This window comes from Danio aesculapii, chromosome 15 (genome assembly GCF_903798145.1).
Source record: "Danio aesculapii chromosome 15, fDanAes4.1, whole genome shotgun sequence".
In the NCBI taxonomy this organism is placed as follows: Eukaryota; Metazoa; Chordata; class Actinopteri; order Cypriniformes; family Danionidae; genus Danio; species Danio aesculapii.
In genome coordinates this window covers 32,673,805-32,691,558 of record NC_079449.1, presented here as the reverse complement: position 1 = coordinate 32,691,558, position 17,754 = coordinate 32,673,805, and the positions used below count along the sequence as shown (strand labels likewise).

Genomic DNA, 17,754 nt, shown 5'->3' with positions numbered 1-17,754 from the left:
GGACCCCAAAATCACTAGTAAGGGTACATATCAGTATGCAAAATAAAAGCTAAAATATAGTAATAAATAATAGTAATAAATAATATTAATTAATTATTTACTTAATTACTTTTTAAAGAACATACACATTAAACCGTTTCTGTGCAACATTTTATTAACAATAAAGGTTACAGTAGCATAATATCGGATTATTATATACGATTCATTCATTCATTCTTATATTATTATTATTATTATAATAAACATATATGATTATTACGGTTATTACCTATTTATGATTTCAAAAATCATAATAAACAAGCAAACCTCCAAAAAGCTATGTGTGTTATGATTGTAACAGTCGACCATTGCGAGAAGAACATCTTCCTAAAATAAATTGCATTAAATTAATCCCTTACTTGGCCACATTATTCGGCTCACAGACAGCATTAATACTGTACAAACTGTAAATAAGCTCGTCCTTTCTGCTTGGGGTTTAAGCGTGGCTCCTCCCCCCTCATGGCCAGTGGGTGGGGCTTTATATACCTAAACAGATGGGATCCGAGCTTTGTCTCCAGGCTGTCAGTGTTATCCTCGACAGGCGCCGTGGATGTTTCTCGTCCTCTCGGTACAACAACGAGCTCTAGCCTGCTTTGACAGCCTCGTCGCCGGGTTCAAGCTGTCATCCTGACCGAGCCGTGTTGCTCGAAAAGAGGAAGCCGAGAGAAGAAACAATACCGACGGTTGTGTGCCGTTGGCAAGTGAAGATCAGTTTTCAATACGCGGACTCTTGTTATTGCGGAGGAAAACAAACGACAGCTCCTATAGACGCTCCTCACTGGAAGCAGCAGCAATGCCTGGCTTTGACTACAAGTTCCTGGAGAAGCCCAAGAGACGCTTTCAGTGTCCTCTGTGTAGCAAAGCAATGAGGGAACCGGTCCAAGTTTCCACATGTGGACACCGATTCTGCGATACCTGCCTGCAGGAATTTCTCAGGTAAGAGCAACGTTTGGACAAACGCGTATATGTTTTGCGTTGGAAATGAGCCGTGGATGCTGCTGCAACAATAACAACACGCTGAAGGATAGACACAAGCATGAGTGTGTACGTGAGGGATGAAAACGCAGAAGTGTTCATAATATGATAAACAGCATCGTCAATCATCGTTTCAGCACTTGACAGTCTGATGCGCGACGGTTGACGTTTTTATATCTGCGCGTAGGCCTTGAGTTGATCTGACAGCCAATGGGAAATCAAGAAGGTTCAATATGCAAATATCTTGCAAATCAAGTTAGTTACTGTTGTGTCATGAGACCAAACACTGACAGAAAGAGCAAATGCGTGTGTTTGTGAGTGAGAGAAATGCTAATTTTTATTAAAAAAATAAATAAATAAAGGTTAGTGATATCGATGTCATAAATACACACTTCAGGATTATTGCACTTCTATCTTGATGAGATTTTGGTGTGTTGTCAACAGAGGACAGTTCTGAGGACATTTTTTACAAAAAGTAATCTGATACTGATACAAATTACACTATGAAATGGTAACGTAATTATCGTTAATGTATTCGGACTACTTTTGGATTACTTTTAGATTACTTCTGACCTCAGAATATATTTAGATTTCTTCTTTACAACGTATTTATAACAGGTTTGAAGAAATTGAAGAATTAAAACCTGTTAAGTTCTTTATCAATGTTGTGGATTGCATTAAACATTAGTTTACATTCAACAACTAAGTAGGGATGACATGGTGGCACCCCGGTTTCTGGAAGGGCATCTGCTACGTAAAACATATGCTGGATAAGTTGGCGGTTTATTCCAATGTGGCGACCCTTGATTAATAAAGGGACTAAGCTGAAAAGAAAATGAATGAATGAATTAATAAACAACAAAGCAATTTTAAAATAAAGCGGAACAATCAAATTTATTGTCAACATGCAAATGTTTTGTTGAATTATTGAAATACTCACTTAAAATGACTTCTGGAGAGTATCCCTGCAGCATCATAAGAACATATATTTAATAATATTAAACATTAAAAAAGCAATGACTTGCACATACTTGTTAGTTAGTCATGGGCAGTGTTTAACAGCTTGCATAATAAACCAATACGCAGTATAACTGATTGAGAGCTTTCATCTCCAATTAAAGAACCATGAGTGCAAAGTCAATTTAATGGCAATTACATGGGATTGGCCATTATACAATGTGAATATTCAAACTAAATGATATTACAAACAGCACATTTTTTATATTAGAAAAAAGAATGGAGAATTAGTTAATTGTAAATATTTTACTGCCATTGTAGAAGTAACTTGTAATCATGTAATCCAATAAAAGTAACTATAATCTGATTATGAATATTTAAAAATGTAATATCATCTATTATCTAATACATTTTTGGTATCTGCTTACATAATCCAGATTACTTGTAATCATTTAGTTAGCACATCAGTTCTTGTCAGCAACACCTGTCATTAACATTCTGACAAAAAAAATACTTGTGGCGAACAGAGTAAATACTTAACATTTATTTCATTTAGTGTGGCCAGTATACCTTCATAAATGCGTGAGAAAATAAATGTGTGTGGTTTGTGAGCTTCTGTGTGTGTGTATTCAGGCAGCAGAGACCCTCAGCTTTGGCCCTGTCTGTCATTTTGACCTGAGGCGCTACAAGGCTCTTTGAGGGGGGGCTTGTCTCACATGTGGGATTAGGAAGGGAATCCTTTATTGGAGTCGATGTGCTGAGAGACTGTCGGATCATTCGCTAAGCACTAATTTGTGGTATTTGTAAGTGTTTGCCAGGAACAATTTAAAATGCTAATTTAACAAGAAGTCACATGGAAAATTTGAGAAGGCAATAAAAAAACCTACAGGCCAGGTAACCTTTCTGCAAGTGTACTGTCTGAAGTGTACATAGCAAATTACACACACATTGGTTACAATGTAGGTTTCAATTGCTTCTAGAAGGAAAATAAAAAGAGGAAAGATTATGAAATAAAGCTGAAATGCTTTACAGTTCAGTCTATAACCAGAAGAGTAAATCATATATGTTACAAAAAAGATGTTTAGAAGTATCATCAGGTCATTAGTTGGAGAAATGCATGATTATAATGTAAAGTTTTATAACTGAGTAAAGGCTGAGATGCACATTCATGATGTACTTACACACTGTAAAACCCAACAGTCAAGTTTATCAAATGAAATGAGTGTAGTTAACTCAAAATTTACTGAAAGTTAATTCTACTCATTTGAAGTCAGTGTTGAAGGTAATGGGTTAATTTAATACCTCATTACTTCAACTTAAATGGAGTATTCATCATTTTAACTCAAATGATTTGAGTTGTCTTAACTTATTTGGTTTTACTGGACTAGTTTGGTTTGAGTTCTCTTTATTTATTTGGTTTTACTTTGCTTAAATTGCTTTGTTTACTCCAAAGGATTAAGTTCACAGTACTCGTTAGGATTCGTTTTTGAACTGAAATGGTTTGTTGCAATCGGTTTCCTCAAATAGTATGAGTTAACTTAAATTTTTGGTTTTTACAGTGTGCATTAGACATACACACATGAGAGAAACTAACAATATTACCATTTAAAATGTGAGATCTGATATATACTTTTAAATGTGCTCAGGAAGGATGCATTAACTTCATCAAGAATACAATAAAATGTTTATATATATATATATATATATATATATATATATATATATATATATATATATATATATATATATTTATTTATTTATTTATTTATTTATTTATTTATTTATTTATTATTATTATTTATTTTTATTATTTTTTTGACTCCAAAAAACGGTGGCTCAGTGGTTAGCACTGTCGCCTCACAGCAAGAAGGTCACTGGTTCGAGTCGAGTGCTGGGTCAGTTGGCATTTCTGTGTGGAGTTTGCATGTTCTCCCCGTGTTCGTGTGGGTTTCCTCCGGGTGCTCCGGTTTCCCTCACAGTTCAAAGACATGTGGTATAGGTCAATTGAATAAACTAAATTGGCCATAGTGTGCATGTGAGAGTATGTTTCCCAATACTGGGTTGCAGCTGGAAGGGCATGCGCTGTGTAAAATATAAGCAGAATAAGTTGGCTGTTCATTCTGCCTTGGCAACCACTGATGAATAAAGGGACTAAGGTGAAGGAAAATGAATGATCAGGTTTTTTTGAACATTTATTGTATAACATATAGAGCTGGCGATTTGACTTAAAATCTAAATCTTTATTAATTGAACATTTTAACTCATTTACTAAAATTATTGAAAATTATAAAATAAAAAATTTATTTTATGTATTACATTTATTTGGCCTCACAGTTCACTGACAGGTTTAGTAACTATGCTCACATATTACAAGTGAGAGATTTCTCAATGAAGGGTTGATTTAGATTATGTTTTGATTAATTGCCCAGCACTAACAACAAATTAATACATTTGGTACACACCATTTACAATAATAATCTTTAGATTATTTACAATAATATGAATAATTAAAAAATAGAAGCAAAAAAAACAACAGAAATGAAAACAATGAAATATCAACAGGTTATCTGATCTAAGGATAGACATAATATAATGAAATTGAGAGTGAAGAGGGCAAAATAAAAAAAAGACAACAGTGATTTAATAGATAATATTTATTAAAGGTCATGCAAATTGAGTGCTTTGGAGTTGAAAGCAAGTAATCTTTAATCTCTTGCATAACTGCTAAAAATGGGTTTGCAATTAGGAGATTTACGTTTATAAATGTAAAATCTACATAAATATGGAATAAGGTTTATTATAAAGCAGACATTAGAATTTGTATAAAAAACTGAAATAATCACTTTTGCTGATTACTTATTTATTATAAACATTTGTGCTGCTTAATATGTTTCAGCCAACATCATAAATATAATCATATGCGTCCTTGCTGAGAAAAACATATTGTGTGTGTGCCTTTTACTAGGATATTGCCTGCAGGGTTTGCAGTTTAATACGTTATTACTGTATACACATTAGTTACACATTGTCACGCGTTATATTGCATTATGCCTTCTTAAATGTTGCACATCAAAAAATGTCACTGTTTATATTTAGCAAGCTGACAGATTATTGTATCATGCCAACACTGATACCCGGACGCAGCTTGAAACTTTAGAGCATGAATTGATTTTCTTAAACATACATGATCAATGCAACACCGAACGGCTGCAACAAAGACACACGCTGTGAGTCAGACAGATCTTATCTAGTTTTTCCACATATCCAAACAGGTTTGTTTTTTTCCCGTCTGCATGTTGTGGAATATAAACAAAAGATGCTGATGCGCTGGTAAAAGATAAGAGCGAGTATGCGTTTTGCTCTGATCCGGCAGTATTGGCATTCACAGAAACGGAGTCATCGTCAATGTTTTTTTTGGGATGGAGGGAGGAAGAAGGAAGCACATGATGCATTTTGCCTAAGGCTACAAGTGTTTATGTTTGTTCTATTCTCAGGAAACCTCTTTCCTCTCACGCCTACATAGGAGAAAGAGTCGTCTTGAACGTGAAGCTTTGCTCAGTTTTGTTTTCTCTAAATTGCTTGGGATCATACCATTACAAGATGTATGGTGTAAGACTAACAGAAAGAAGATGAATGCTCATGAGTCATCAGGTCATTAGCGTGTCAGTGTGAAGAAGCCGATCTACTTTTCTTTATAAGTAACTTTTTCTTTGCCGACTTTTGTCTGCAGCTAATGAGTGACTTTTGGAACACCAGATAAAGCCGTGTCTGTTTTGTGGTTTCTGCGCCTAACCTTCTGCACACAGACCAGCACTCCTACACAATTTGACAAATTTATGTTTATATGGTTGGTTTCAGAGGTTAAATGTTTTTCTTGATAGCTTCTGTAGAAATGATTTTAAAGATGCATATTTGGAGTTTCCTAAATATGCATTAAAGAAGTCAGAGTGCTCTATTTGAATGATATAAGTGCAAAGTCTAAAGCTCAGGGCGCAAAAGCATTAAGGGGTGTCCGAATGTACTTTTTCTATTTTAAGAATGGAAAAATATGGTTTGCGCCCCGGCGCATGGTTTAACAGGGTTGAGCTTATTCTCTTAATGAGTTCTGGGTGTGATTTGAGCATAATGTGCATTAAACCAATTAGAGTCTCATCTCCCATTCCCTTTAAGAGTCAGTTGTGTCGCGCCATGGCACATTTGCTATTGAGTGAAAAAAAACCTGAATGTAAAAATGCTTCACTAGCGAGAAAACAGTTAAACAGAGCCTCTGCAGTGTGAGGATAAAGAATGAGCCTCCTCCGTTGGGCCTCTTTACTTTCTCTTTAGTTTACTTTTACCATTTACTCTTTTACTTTTGTATATAAGGAAATGGTGTTGTAAGAACTCTACTGAAGATATCATCAGCCTACATATTTAATTTCGTTTGTTAAGTGCAAAGATATGTTTCAAAACTATTTCTAAATTCAGTTCTAATTTTCAGCAAATGAGTAAATAAACAATAACAACGAAGTGTGGTCAAAAACCTGAGTTATATCCAAACACACGTCCTATTCTTATGGTGATGCATACGACTCCTAAGCCCGACAGGTGGACAAATCTAAACTTGTTTTTAATAAAACAAATATAAATATGCATATAATAATTATTACTGCTAATAATAGTAACATTATAGTAGAAGTGCAAATTATCATGAATAAACCGAAAAAAAAACCTGACATGAAGAAGGCATAGAGGCAATATCAATTTTTATATCAATGTAGTAAATACAATTTTTGTAACATTTTAATCCTTTATTTTTATATATGTAAAGATTTTTGTGTATTACTGTACATCATGTGTGGATTAAGCGTTTGAACCTTCATAGGTGCATAACTAATGCGCTTTGCGCTGGACTATAGACCAGCTTTAACTTGGTCAATGGCGCAGTCTATTTCAGTTTCTCAAAAAATAAACCGGCCTTTATAGAATGGCACACCTATGAGTCCACAAAGTGGTGCAAATGGATTTGCTATTTAAACAACGTGGCGCAAAACATGAAAATTAGGGTTGCGTTGGTCTGAAAATACCAACAAGTCGTGCCAAACATGTCTTGCACCGGGCGCATGATAGGGCCCAGTTTAGATGCAAAAATCTCTAAGTGCTGTGTGAAATATTCTTCTAACATGGGCATTTTTCCATAGGCTTCAGGTTTAATAATTTTCCTATGGCAAAGAATAGGGTCTTTTCATTACCTTTTGAGAAAATTTTAGAATTTAAAATTTCAGACAGCATTTAGAGGTTCAACTCTTCAACTACTATTTTACTTAATATTTTTTAAGAATCAAACCAGGTTTGTGAACTGATTCAACTTATTCATTGAGCATTTTAACTCTAGAGGAGTGGTTCCCAAAGTGGGGGTCACAAGACAATGATCGCTTGGTGATTTCCAAAAATATCATGTTATTAAACTATTAGAGTTACCATATTTTATCCATAACCTATAATAGTATTTAATAGTTACATTTGCAGCTGGAAGGGCATCCGCTGCATGGAACATGTGCTGGATAATTTGGCGGTTCATTTGGCTGAGGCGATCCCAGATTAGTGAAGGGACTAAGCCGAAAAGAAAATGAATGAATGAATAATAGTTGCATTAAAAAAAACAACATACAAATTAAAAACTATCAGCCTTTCAATTCTTTTTGGATCTTATTGGATTGCAACCCCTGGGGTTATTACACTAGATTAATGTCACAGCAATAGTGTTAGTTGCAGCAGATTGATTTACTGATTTAGACATGATCTACGGCACAATGTTAAACCTTGACACCATTTCTGCACTCAAGTACATTAAAAATAAAGGCCATGACTGAACATAGAGGACAATCTTCAAATCTCCAAAATTAATCCAAGAATAGTCCTGTGCTGTAAACATTGTGCCCACTATTGTCATTAAGTGAAGTTAATATTACATTAAACATGAATAATGACTAAACAAAATTATATGGTTGTTAAACTGTTGCACTTTTTTGTGTTGTCAATAAGCTTGTTTATATAGTCTTATTGGTGTGTGTGCACCGTTGCGTGCACTCTGTTTGTACTGTATGTTGCGTGCAGTGTCACGAGTCACTGGAATTGTTATTTTGGGGGTCACGAGCTGAAAAGTTTGGAAACTTCTGCTCTAGACGATGAAGTGCTACCTATGAATTGCTTTGAAAAGCTAATTTTTTAAGTGGTTCTCATACAAATATTATTTTTATATTTATATTATATTTAAAATTTTTTACTCAAACCAGTGGGTTACAGACAGTAGGCCAAGAAGCACTATGGACTCATCATTTATGTGTAATTATAGGAATTTTGCTCGATCAAATCACATGTGCGAATGGGGATACATTCCTGTTTACACCTGCTGAAAAAAGTGCCTCCTCTGTAATGTTGCCGTCAAATAAAACAGTTGTCATGCCAACTTGCTGCTTTAAACAGAAGCTTGCAGCGCTTGCCCCGCCTCTGAGTTCTTTTGATTGGTCCACTACTTTGGAACTGAGAGAGGCTGCATGTAAAAATTCAAAATCTTTTAACTTGGAATCTTAAAAAAACACAGAATTATGTGCGAGTCACTGCAAAAGGCAGATGTGAGAGTAATGCAAGCATGTTTACATACAGGAAAACAATGTAAATGTAGCACTGGAATGATTCTGTGAATTGCACTTAATCTGTCTCTTTTGTAAATATTCAACCACTTTTCAAATTTTTTTGCATCATTTATGGATGTGTATGTGTGTATAAGCTTTATTGATCTTCTGATATAATATTGCGAAAGAAATTCAGACAGTTTACAAATGAATAATAAAGGAGACGACAGAAACCCATGAAAAGAGCAGCAGCTTTTAGTTCTGCTCTCATAGCCAATAGTACATTTATGGAGCTAATAATATGCCAAAACCATCTGAATTTGAATTGTGTTGATTTGAATTATTGACAATTGTAATTTTAATAAACTGAATTTTTTATGCTGGAAAAAATGTTTTGAATTTGAATTCACCAATAAACTCGCGCAGCTCAGCCAAAATGCTTAGTTTGACTTTTTGGTGATCGTCTACTCTTCCCTGTTGATGACACCTGACCTATTTTCTGCTGAATCTGAATTTCACGATCTGAATTTCTGGTTTTGAACTTTAGGATATTGAATTTGATGTTCTGAATTTCTTCATCTTGAAAATTTTAAACTATTTTTATAAACCCAATATTTGCAGTCTATGAATTCAGAACACAAAAAATGTTTAGTTTGAAAATGCATCTATAAAAAATTCAGCCTTGAAATATTCAGTTGTCTTAAAGTTCAGGTATCAATTTTCAAGTTATGAAATTCAAATTCAAATTAAGAAATTCAAATTCAAAACATTTTATAAAATACAGCATATAAAAAGTCAGCTTTATTAAATGACAATTGTCAATAATTAAAATTAACACAATTCAAATTCAGATTGTTTTGGCATATTATTAGCTCCATAAACATTCAACTTATGCTGTGACGGAAGAATTAACAAAAGTGTTTTGTATTACTTCTGTTCATTGTTTACCGGAGTATAACCAGTCTAAAAACAAACATTGTGCATCACTGTGTTTCTGTTGGCAGTTTCCCCTTCTGTTTTGATTCTTGCATAAACTGACAGCACTCTTATCTGTCCTTTTTTAAGATAAATTGAAATCTAAACCTTCAATCCACTTACTCTCTTGCACTTTTACATATATCTACAAAAATAAAAACACAATAGCAGCAAAAACAATGGCTAAAATCATTGGAAGTGAATGAGCTGCACCAAAGCCAATAGATGGCAAGCTGGAAATCATTAGCCGTGAAGGTGTAACAGCTAATGCTAATGCCAGTACCCTATCCTGAGGAAGGAGACCAGAGAGTGTTTTGTTTTAATTTGATATAGGAGAGATGACATTTCAATATAGGAGAGGCGTCAATAAATGGAATACACAGCTTTTGTGTGGAAATAACTTGTCATTTAATCAATTGAAAGCCTGTTCAATAATCTTCAACATGCTTTACACTATACAGTACAACCAGTTCATGGTGAATCAAATGTTTATTTAACCCTAATTAAAATGTTATTTGTTAAAAGAAGGCAGGGTAGGAATGCTGCGTCAGCTAGGTGACCGCTGACCAGTGACGTTAATGCTGTTACATGATTGGCTGAGGTGCCTTGTGGAATCCATATTTTAGCATTGCGCTTTTTTCAATAGTGAGTAATACACAGGGCAATGTGGTGGGCCAGTGGGTAGCGCTCTCACCTCACAGCAAGAAGGTCACTGATTTGAGCCTCGGCTGGGTCAGTTGGCATTTCTGTGTGGAGTTTGCATGTTCTCCCTGCATTCGCGCGGGTTTTCTCTGGGTGCTCCGGTTTCCCCCACAAGTCTAAAGACATGCGGTACAGGTGAATTGGGTAGGCTAAATTGTCCATTGTGTATGTGTGTAAATGAGAATGCATGGGTGTTTCCCAGTGATGGGTTGCAGTTAGAAGGGCATCCGCTGCGTAAAACATATGCTGGGTAGGTTGGCAGTTCATTCCACTGTGGCGACCATGGATTAATAAAGGGACTAAGCTGAAAAGAAATTAAAGTTTCCATGTAGTTTAGAAAATCTCTGGCTGCTCATACTTAAATGAATGGGGTCAATAGATTTTGGATTTCCAGGCTTTTTTTCTGTGTGACATTTTTGGAAAAGAGTGCTCTCTGGCTTTCAGAAAAGATTTACTGCTGATTACACAGTTGTGCTTTACTGACAAGTTGCGCATGACAATCACAGATTTTGCTAAATCACAAATGCAATTTTTTTCGACTTATTATGCAGCCCCATTATTAGGCCCACCCGGAATCTGCAGAATTCCGCAGATTTTTAGCCAATCATCGAGTCTATTTATTTACTTGCTTTAATGTGTGTAATTTTGTATTTATTTAGTTTTTTAAATGAATTTTAGTAATATTATTGATTCGTACGAAAATGTTCATACGATTTATTTACAATACAGTTTGTAAAGTAATATTTTCTGTTTTATAGGAGAGATGAGAGACTTGCTTTGTTTTCCAAATAAGTGAATCTAATTGGAATTGCATTGTAAATGTTACATTAAACGTTACATTGTAAACGTAAAATAAAAAAAGTTAGAAACATATTATTTTTTATTTCATTTATTAGGTTTTTAGTTACGATACTTCCAAAATCGTTTTTACAGAATTCTGCACAGAAATAGCAAAAGAGTCCACAGATTTTGTCTGTTCCTATTATCCACTAAATCATTAAGGATTGAATTATTATTATTATTATTATTATTATTATTATTATTATTATTATTATTATTATTATTATGCAGTGAAAAAAATGCTTGTTTTAGTCCAAATATTTTAACATTCATAAAATTAAGAAGCGTTTTCTAGACAAATAAGAAAAGACAAGTTTTTCCTTAAAACAAGCTAAATAATCTGCCAGTGGGGAAAGTAAAAACAAACAAACAATAACAACAAAAACAACTTATTTATTAGATTTTATTACTTTAAGAAACTCACTTAATTTTCACCTGTCTAGAAAATACTTCTTAATTTAAGAATTTTAAATATTTGGACTAGAAACAAGACAAATTCTCAAGTAAGAACAAAATATTTGCAGCGTGATCCAAATCCCAAGCTCACGTTGCAGTGTGTTTGGATAAATTTGTGCTCTGTTGACATTGCGTGATAAGCGTGTATGCTCATTTTTATTGTTGTGTACAGTACACACTCACAGTTATTCCATCCGTTATTACAGTGATCAGTTCAGACCTGTCGTGGCTTTAGGAAATTTTGCCAAAATGCAGGATTTATATGGGTTATATGCTCTTGCACAACAAAACCCAGCTATGAATCATGATCTGCTGCATTTTAACCATTATTAAAAATGGCTTCCAGCTACTTCCAAGTTGAGTCTCACGCTATATACATGCACGCCTCGCCTATATAAAAATGTAGTTTCACATTAAGCCCTGAATCATCTCAATCAAACGTGATTCACTTGGATTTGTCCCATGCATGGCACAAGCTTTGACTTTCCCCCAGTGGTGGTTTATTTGGGTAGTAAATGGAGTGTGTTTCCGCTAAAGAGGAATGCAGGAGGAAGAGGTTTATCTCAGAAGACCTAATCAGCTCCAGCAGGGTCAGGAGAGGCCGACCCTCAGGGTTTATCACTCCGGCAATCAGCTCAAGTCACATGACCGAGACGCTAATGCAGAATAGACGAACCTTGAACTGAGGGCGTTTGGTTCACCGCCATCATACAATAGAAGTTCTCATAATGTGGGCTAACATCTCCGAACGCACACACAAGGGCACCCTTTATTTCGGGACGCATTGGTTTAAACTAGTTAGACAAGTCTAGTCAAATAAACTCCTGGAGCTTTTCAGTTGGAGCTTTGTGAGATAGCGGTTATTGGTTTTGTTCACAATTTAGCATTGTTTGTTCAGTGTCTTGTGCAAATAGTCACAATGCACATGCCGTATTCTAATTTAAGCCCTATTCTGTGTAGTTCTGTAGTATATCAGCGCCTGAAATACTCTCAGCTCTCCATTTAGCGGTCAGGGAAGTTTGAAGTACCTGACCAGTGGTGTACTGTTAGTAAACAACCCAGTGTCATCTATGGCATTGGTCTCAAACTCGATTCCTGGAGGGCCGCAGCTCTGCACAGTTTTGCTTTAACCCTAATCATAGTCCAAGTAATCAAAGTGTTCAAGACATGATAGACTATTAAGCAGGTGTGAGTTGGAGGTGATTGGAGTTAAAATCTGCAAAGCTGCGGCCCTCCAGGAATTGAGGTTGAGACCACTGATCTATGGTGTTAAGAGCTGAGATAAATATGTATACTTGTTTTCTCTGTTTTCTCAGTTTAAGTGACATCATCATCTGGAGACACAGTATCACCTAGGCGGTCTTACAGCCCAGTAGGCCTGCCATAAACGCCCAAGCTCCCTTGACCCGCCCCCTTGTCAAATCAGGGTCACAAAGTGAAACACGAAACGTGAAGTGCAAAGTGAAAACAGCATCGCAAACTCACGGTTGACTAAAAAGCAAATCAAAATGAGCGTTTAAATTGACTGGACGGGTTTTGTAAAGGCAATGCAATAAAAATGTTTTGCAAATATATACAATTGAAGTCAGAATTATTAGCTCCCTCAATTATCAGCCCCCCTGTTTACTTTTTTCTTCACTTTCTGAGAGAACGGAGAGAAGATTTTTTTCAACACATTTCTAAACATAACAGTTTTAATAACTCATCTCTAATAATTGATTTATTTTATCTTTGCCATGATGACCGTAAATAATATTTGACTAGATATTTTTCAAGACACTTCTATACAACTTAAAGTGACATTTAAAGGCTTAACTAGGTTAAATAGGTTAACTAGGCAGGTTAGGGTAATGAGGCAAGTTATTGTATAATGATGGTTTGTTCTGTAGACTATCGAAAAAAATATAGCTTAAAGGGGCTTAAAAGGGTTTTAAAAAAAGTTTATTCTAGCCGAAATAAAACAAATAAGACTTTCTCTAGAAGAAAAAATATTATCAGACATACTGTGAAAATGTCCTTGCCCTGTTAAACATAATTCTAAGGGGGGTAATAACTCTGACTTCAACTATATATATATAGTTTGTTTTTATTGCAAATACTTTATTATTTTTTTTTGCACTGCTTGATTTTTATTTACAATTCTTTTTTTGATTGCAAATTTCATTTTTTTTCTTAATTTTATTTTCTCTTTGCAGTTCCTTATTGTTAGCAAATTAAATTTTATTTTCTTAAAAAAAATTTTTGCTTTGCGATTTTTGGAGATTCGCATAAATTAATTAATTTTTTGCTCAATACTTTATTTTTTGTTTGCAAAACTTTCTTTTATTTTGCCAGTATACATGGCCCTAGATTGAATCCATAGTTTTTCTTTCAATAATAGAATAAACTTACAGAAAAGTTACTTTAGTGAGAAAGCATGAGTTAAAAAAGCATCTGATTATAGTGATACAGATGTTTGCATGAGCTCTGCAATTCTGCTATCAAGTCAAGTAATTTCTCGTATATTTAGATATTTATTTCTTGCATAGACTGCTTTACGAGACACTTTTCCACAAAGATTACTTGGACAAAGCAGTTTTGAAATGCAAATTTTTGCTTAGAAACTGCTGTTACATTTTACAAATATTTAAAAAGATATGGCATGAAACATGAAAAGACTGGGGCGATGCGGTGGCGCAGTGAGTAGCTCTGTTGCCTTACAGCAAGAAGGCGGCTGGTTCGAGCCTCGGTTGGGTCAGTTGGCGTTTTTGTGGGGAGTTTACATGTTCTCTCCGTTTTTGCGTGGGTTTCCACTGGGTGCTCCGGTTTCCCCCACAGTCCAAAGACATGTGCAATAGGTCCGTAGTGTAGGTGTGTGAATGAGTGTGTATGGATGTTTCCCAGTGATGGGTTTCAGCTGCGTAAAACATATGCTGGATAAGTTGGCGGTTCATTCCGCTGTGGCAACCCCAGATTAATAAAGGGACTAAGCCGAAAGAAAATGAATGAACTGCTGCTATACATTTTACAAATAATTTAAAAGAAATGGCAAGTTCATACATTAAACAAGTCCGGTGCGGCACAGTGTATAAGTGTGTGAATAAGTGTGTGTCAGTGAGAGTGTATGAATGTTTCCCAGTACAGGTTGCACCTGGAAGGGCATCCGTTGTGTTAAACGTGCTGGAAAAGTTGAGGGTTCATTCAGCTGTGGTGACACCTGATAAATAAGGGTTAATTTATGGATAGATAAACGTGGCTGATGCACTTTAAACTTTTCTTTGCAGCACGATCAAAATCATGCCCTTTCTATACTTTTAACATTTTTTGTTTTTGATGAGATGCTAATGGTCTAATCTGATTCAATGATTTATGCTAAGCTAACCTAAAGTATGTCCGCCAGACCCGAAGATGAGCTAAATGAATTAAAAAATGTTGCAACTCAACTGTTTGAACTTTAGTGAACTTCCAAATGTAGCCTATTTTCAGCCTATTAAAAAGTTGTGTTTCTTTATGCATTACTACTAATATTTGCTTCTCTTCCCGCTCTGCACATCAACACATGACAAAATTAATTAGTCCACCAAGTTACCCAAATTAATCAGCTTCAAAAATGCCAAAAATGACATATTTTGAGAGTTAAAAAGGAATGCATGATGAAAAGACACTTCTAAAAGCAACAAAAAAGCTGAACATCATCGTATAAGCAGCGTAAAACCTATTACACTTCACTTTTCACAGCTTAATTTTCCCAAACAGGATGTTTTTTTTTTCTTTCGAGAGTCTGAATAGAGTCCTCTGTGTCTTGTATTGAAGTGGAGTCCTCCTGAGAGCTGACGGTCTGCAGCATGTGCACATTATAGCGGAAGGATGGGTTTTAGAACAGGAGGGGGAAAGATTGACTTCTTTCCAGCCCGGGCCATCTGTGTGAACAACATCTTTTTGCATTAAAGCTCAAATGAATTGCCCTCTGTCCATTGAGGTAGAGAAAGGAGCCTCTTTGGCCTGTCTTGGGTATAGCGAGGGTTTTCTCTGAGGATTGGAAGATTTAGGGGAAGCAGTGGTGCCCGGTACTGACTGAGAAGGGGCCAGGTTGGGTTTGACAGCTGGGAGACTCAGCCATTGAGGAGGATGAATGGTGACTAGCATCCTCTGTCACTTCATGATGCACAGTGTCATCAAAGAGCCTCACATCCTCCTCCCACAGGTGCCACTGAACATACAGTTATCCATGCAAAGCTCATCTGATGGCTGGCTCAACTGAAATATCAGATTTCAAATCATATATATAAACATCTATTATTTTTTAAAACATAGATATGTCTGTACATTATTTTTAAAATAGTTTTTCAAAGTATTTTTAGAGTTACTCCACATGACGTTTACTAATTATCTGCTATTTAAAGAAATGTACTTATACTAGGCTTGAGCGATATCCAAATTTTGATACCCTCGAATTTGCTCGAATGAGGGTGCTCGGGAGCAATATTGTTAGACCACCCGCTAGCGTTCAAATTACACCAGAGTTGCTGATCGCTCACGCGCTTTATTCGGAAATTTATTCCCGCACCGCAAGAAATCTGGTCAGGTCCTGCGGCTCGGGTGGTACAGCAGCAGGAATGCAGACCTCTAGTTCGTATTTACCACGTCTCCCTTCTCGTTTGGTTAAAACCTGAAATACTGCCAAACTGCAGATGTTGTGTTCTTTTTCGAGACCAGGTCACTTGATGCGCGACTGGCCATCTTACCTCAATTCTCTCTCTCTCTCTCCTCCACACTGTCCCGTGATGACAGTTCCTACAAAGTGATGTTGTAACTGTAAACATGCATATTGTTATGGTCTCATCAATAACGCTTGCGTGTTTATTCCTTCAATTAAAGTATAAAACACGGGCGGCATGGTGGCTCACTGTCACCTCACAGCAAGAAGATTGCTGGTTCGAGTCCCGATTGGGTCAGTTGCCATTTCTGCGTGGAGTTTGCATGTTCTCCCTGTGTTTGGTGCTCTGGTTTCCCACACAGTCCAAACAAAGACATTTGGATGAACTAAATTGACTGTAGTGTATAAGTGTGTGTGAATTGTTGGTGGTTCATTCCACTGTGGTGACCCCTGATAAATCAAAGACTAAGCCGAATGAAAGTATAAAACATGTTTATGGATTGATTTTATTTCTGATTTCTCACTCTATGGTTAGTGTTTGGGGAAAATATAAACAGATGTTTTTTAATGTGGATGGATTGTCTGTGAATTTTTTTTATAGCAAATGTCACATCCATAGCGCTTTGCTGACTTTTATTTTTTATTATTAGACAAGATTATGCCAAACTACTTATTATTTAGAATTTGTACATTTTGTTTCTTTTTTCTTCATGAGAATATCTGAGTGTTTTGACTTTATGGCCTCAAAAAGTAATTTCATGCCACATATTCACATAACATTTTAAATCCGAAACCAAATGTGAATTTTTATTAAAAGTTCAAATGATTGATTATGCAAAAAGAGTTTTTTCAGCTACAGATAATCAGATATTAGACATAAAAATTGTACCACCTTGATTTTTACTTTATGTTCCCAAAGCATGTTTAATAAATTACATTCATTATGATCCACATATCTTATATTGAAGTATGTGAATTATATTCCAATGACATTGTTAAAATTATTTTTTTAATAGTCTTTTTCCACCTGACCATACTACATGGCTTTTAAAGGATTCAAATCTTTTTGTTTGTTTGTTTTATTTGTTGTAATATTGTAATATCAAGACAATTGCATTACTTCAATAGTCTGACTTTATATCACCTCTAAGAATATCTATATTCATTTTAAGTAATTAAAAGAATTATGGTTACCAATTTAACCATGGTTGTGCTACACTACCCACACTTTAATCATGCTACCTGGAGTAAAATTGTGGTTATACAAATAGTAGCAAAAAAAAAAAAAAAAAAAAAAAAAACTGAGTTGCTACACTTTTGTTGTTGGTATAAAATCAATCATATTTTTTCCATAAACTGATAAATAAGACAAAAAAAGGCATGAAATGTCATTGACCCAGCCCTGAAGGAGAGCTGAGCTGTATCACACAGTTGTATGCTTGCCAATACATAGTGGAGAGAAAGTAAGCAACAGCGTACTATTGATTTGTCTTCCTGAAATAAACTCTGTCGGCGAGTTGCCGCCTCAGAAATCCCAATGAGCGCTCAAGCTTTTAGACA

At 35.4% G+C, this 17,754-nt stretch overlaps 1 protein-coding gene across 2 annotated transcripts in view; it reads left to right on the top strand.

Annotated features, from left to right (window-relative positions):
* Positions 1 to 539: 539 nt before the first annotated feature.
* traf4a (tnf receptor-associated factor 4a) overlaps positions 540 to 17,754 on the top strand; it is a 101,487-nt gene continuing 84,272 nt past the window's right edge. For both annotated transcript variants that reach the window (XM_056473577.1, XM_056473578.1), the window contains exon 1: positions 540 to 975. In XM_056473577.1, the coding sequence (XP_056329552.1) occupies positions 833 to 975 (143 nt within the window). In that variant the 5' untranslated portion in view covers positions 540 to 832. The remainder of the gene's footprint in view (positions 976 to 17,754) is intronic.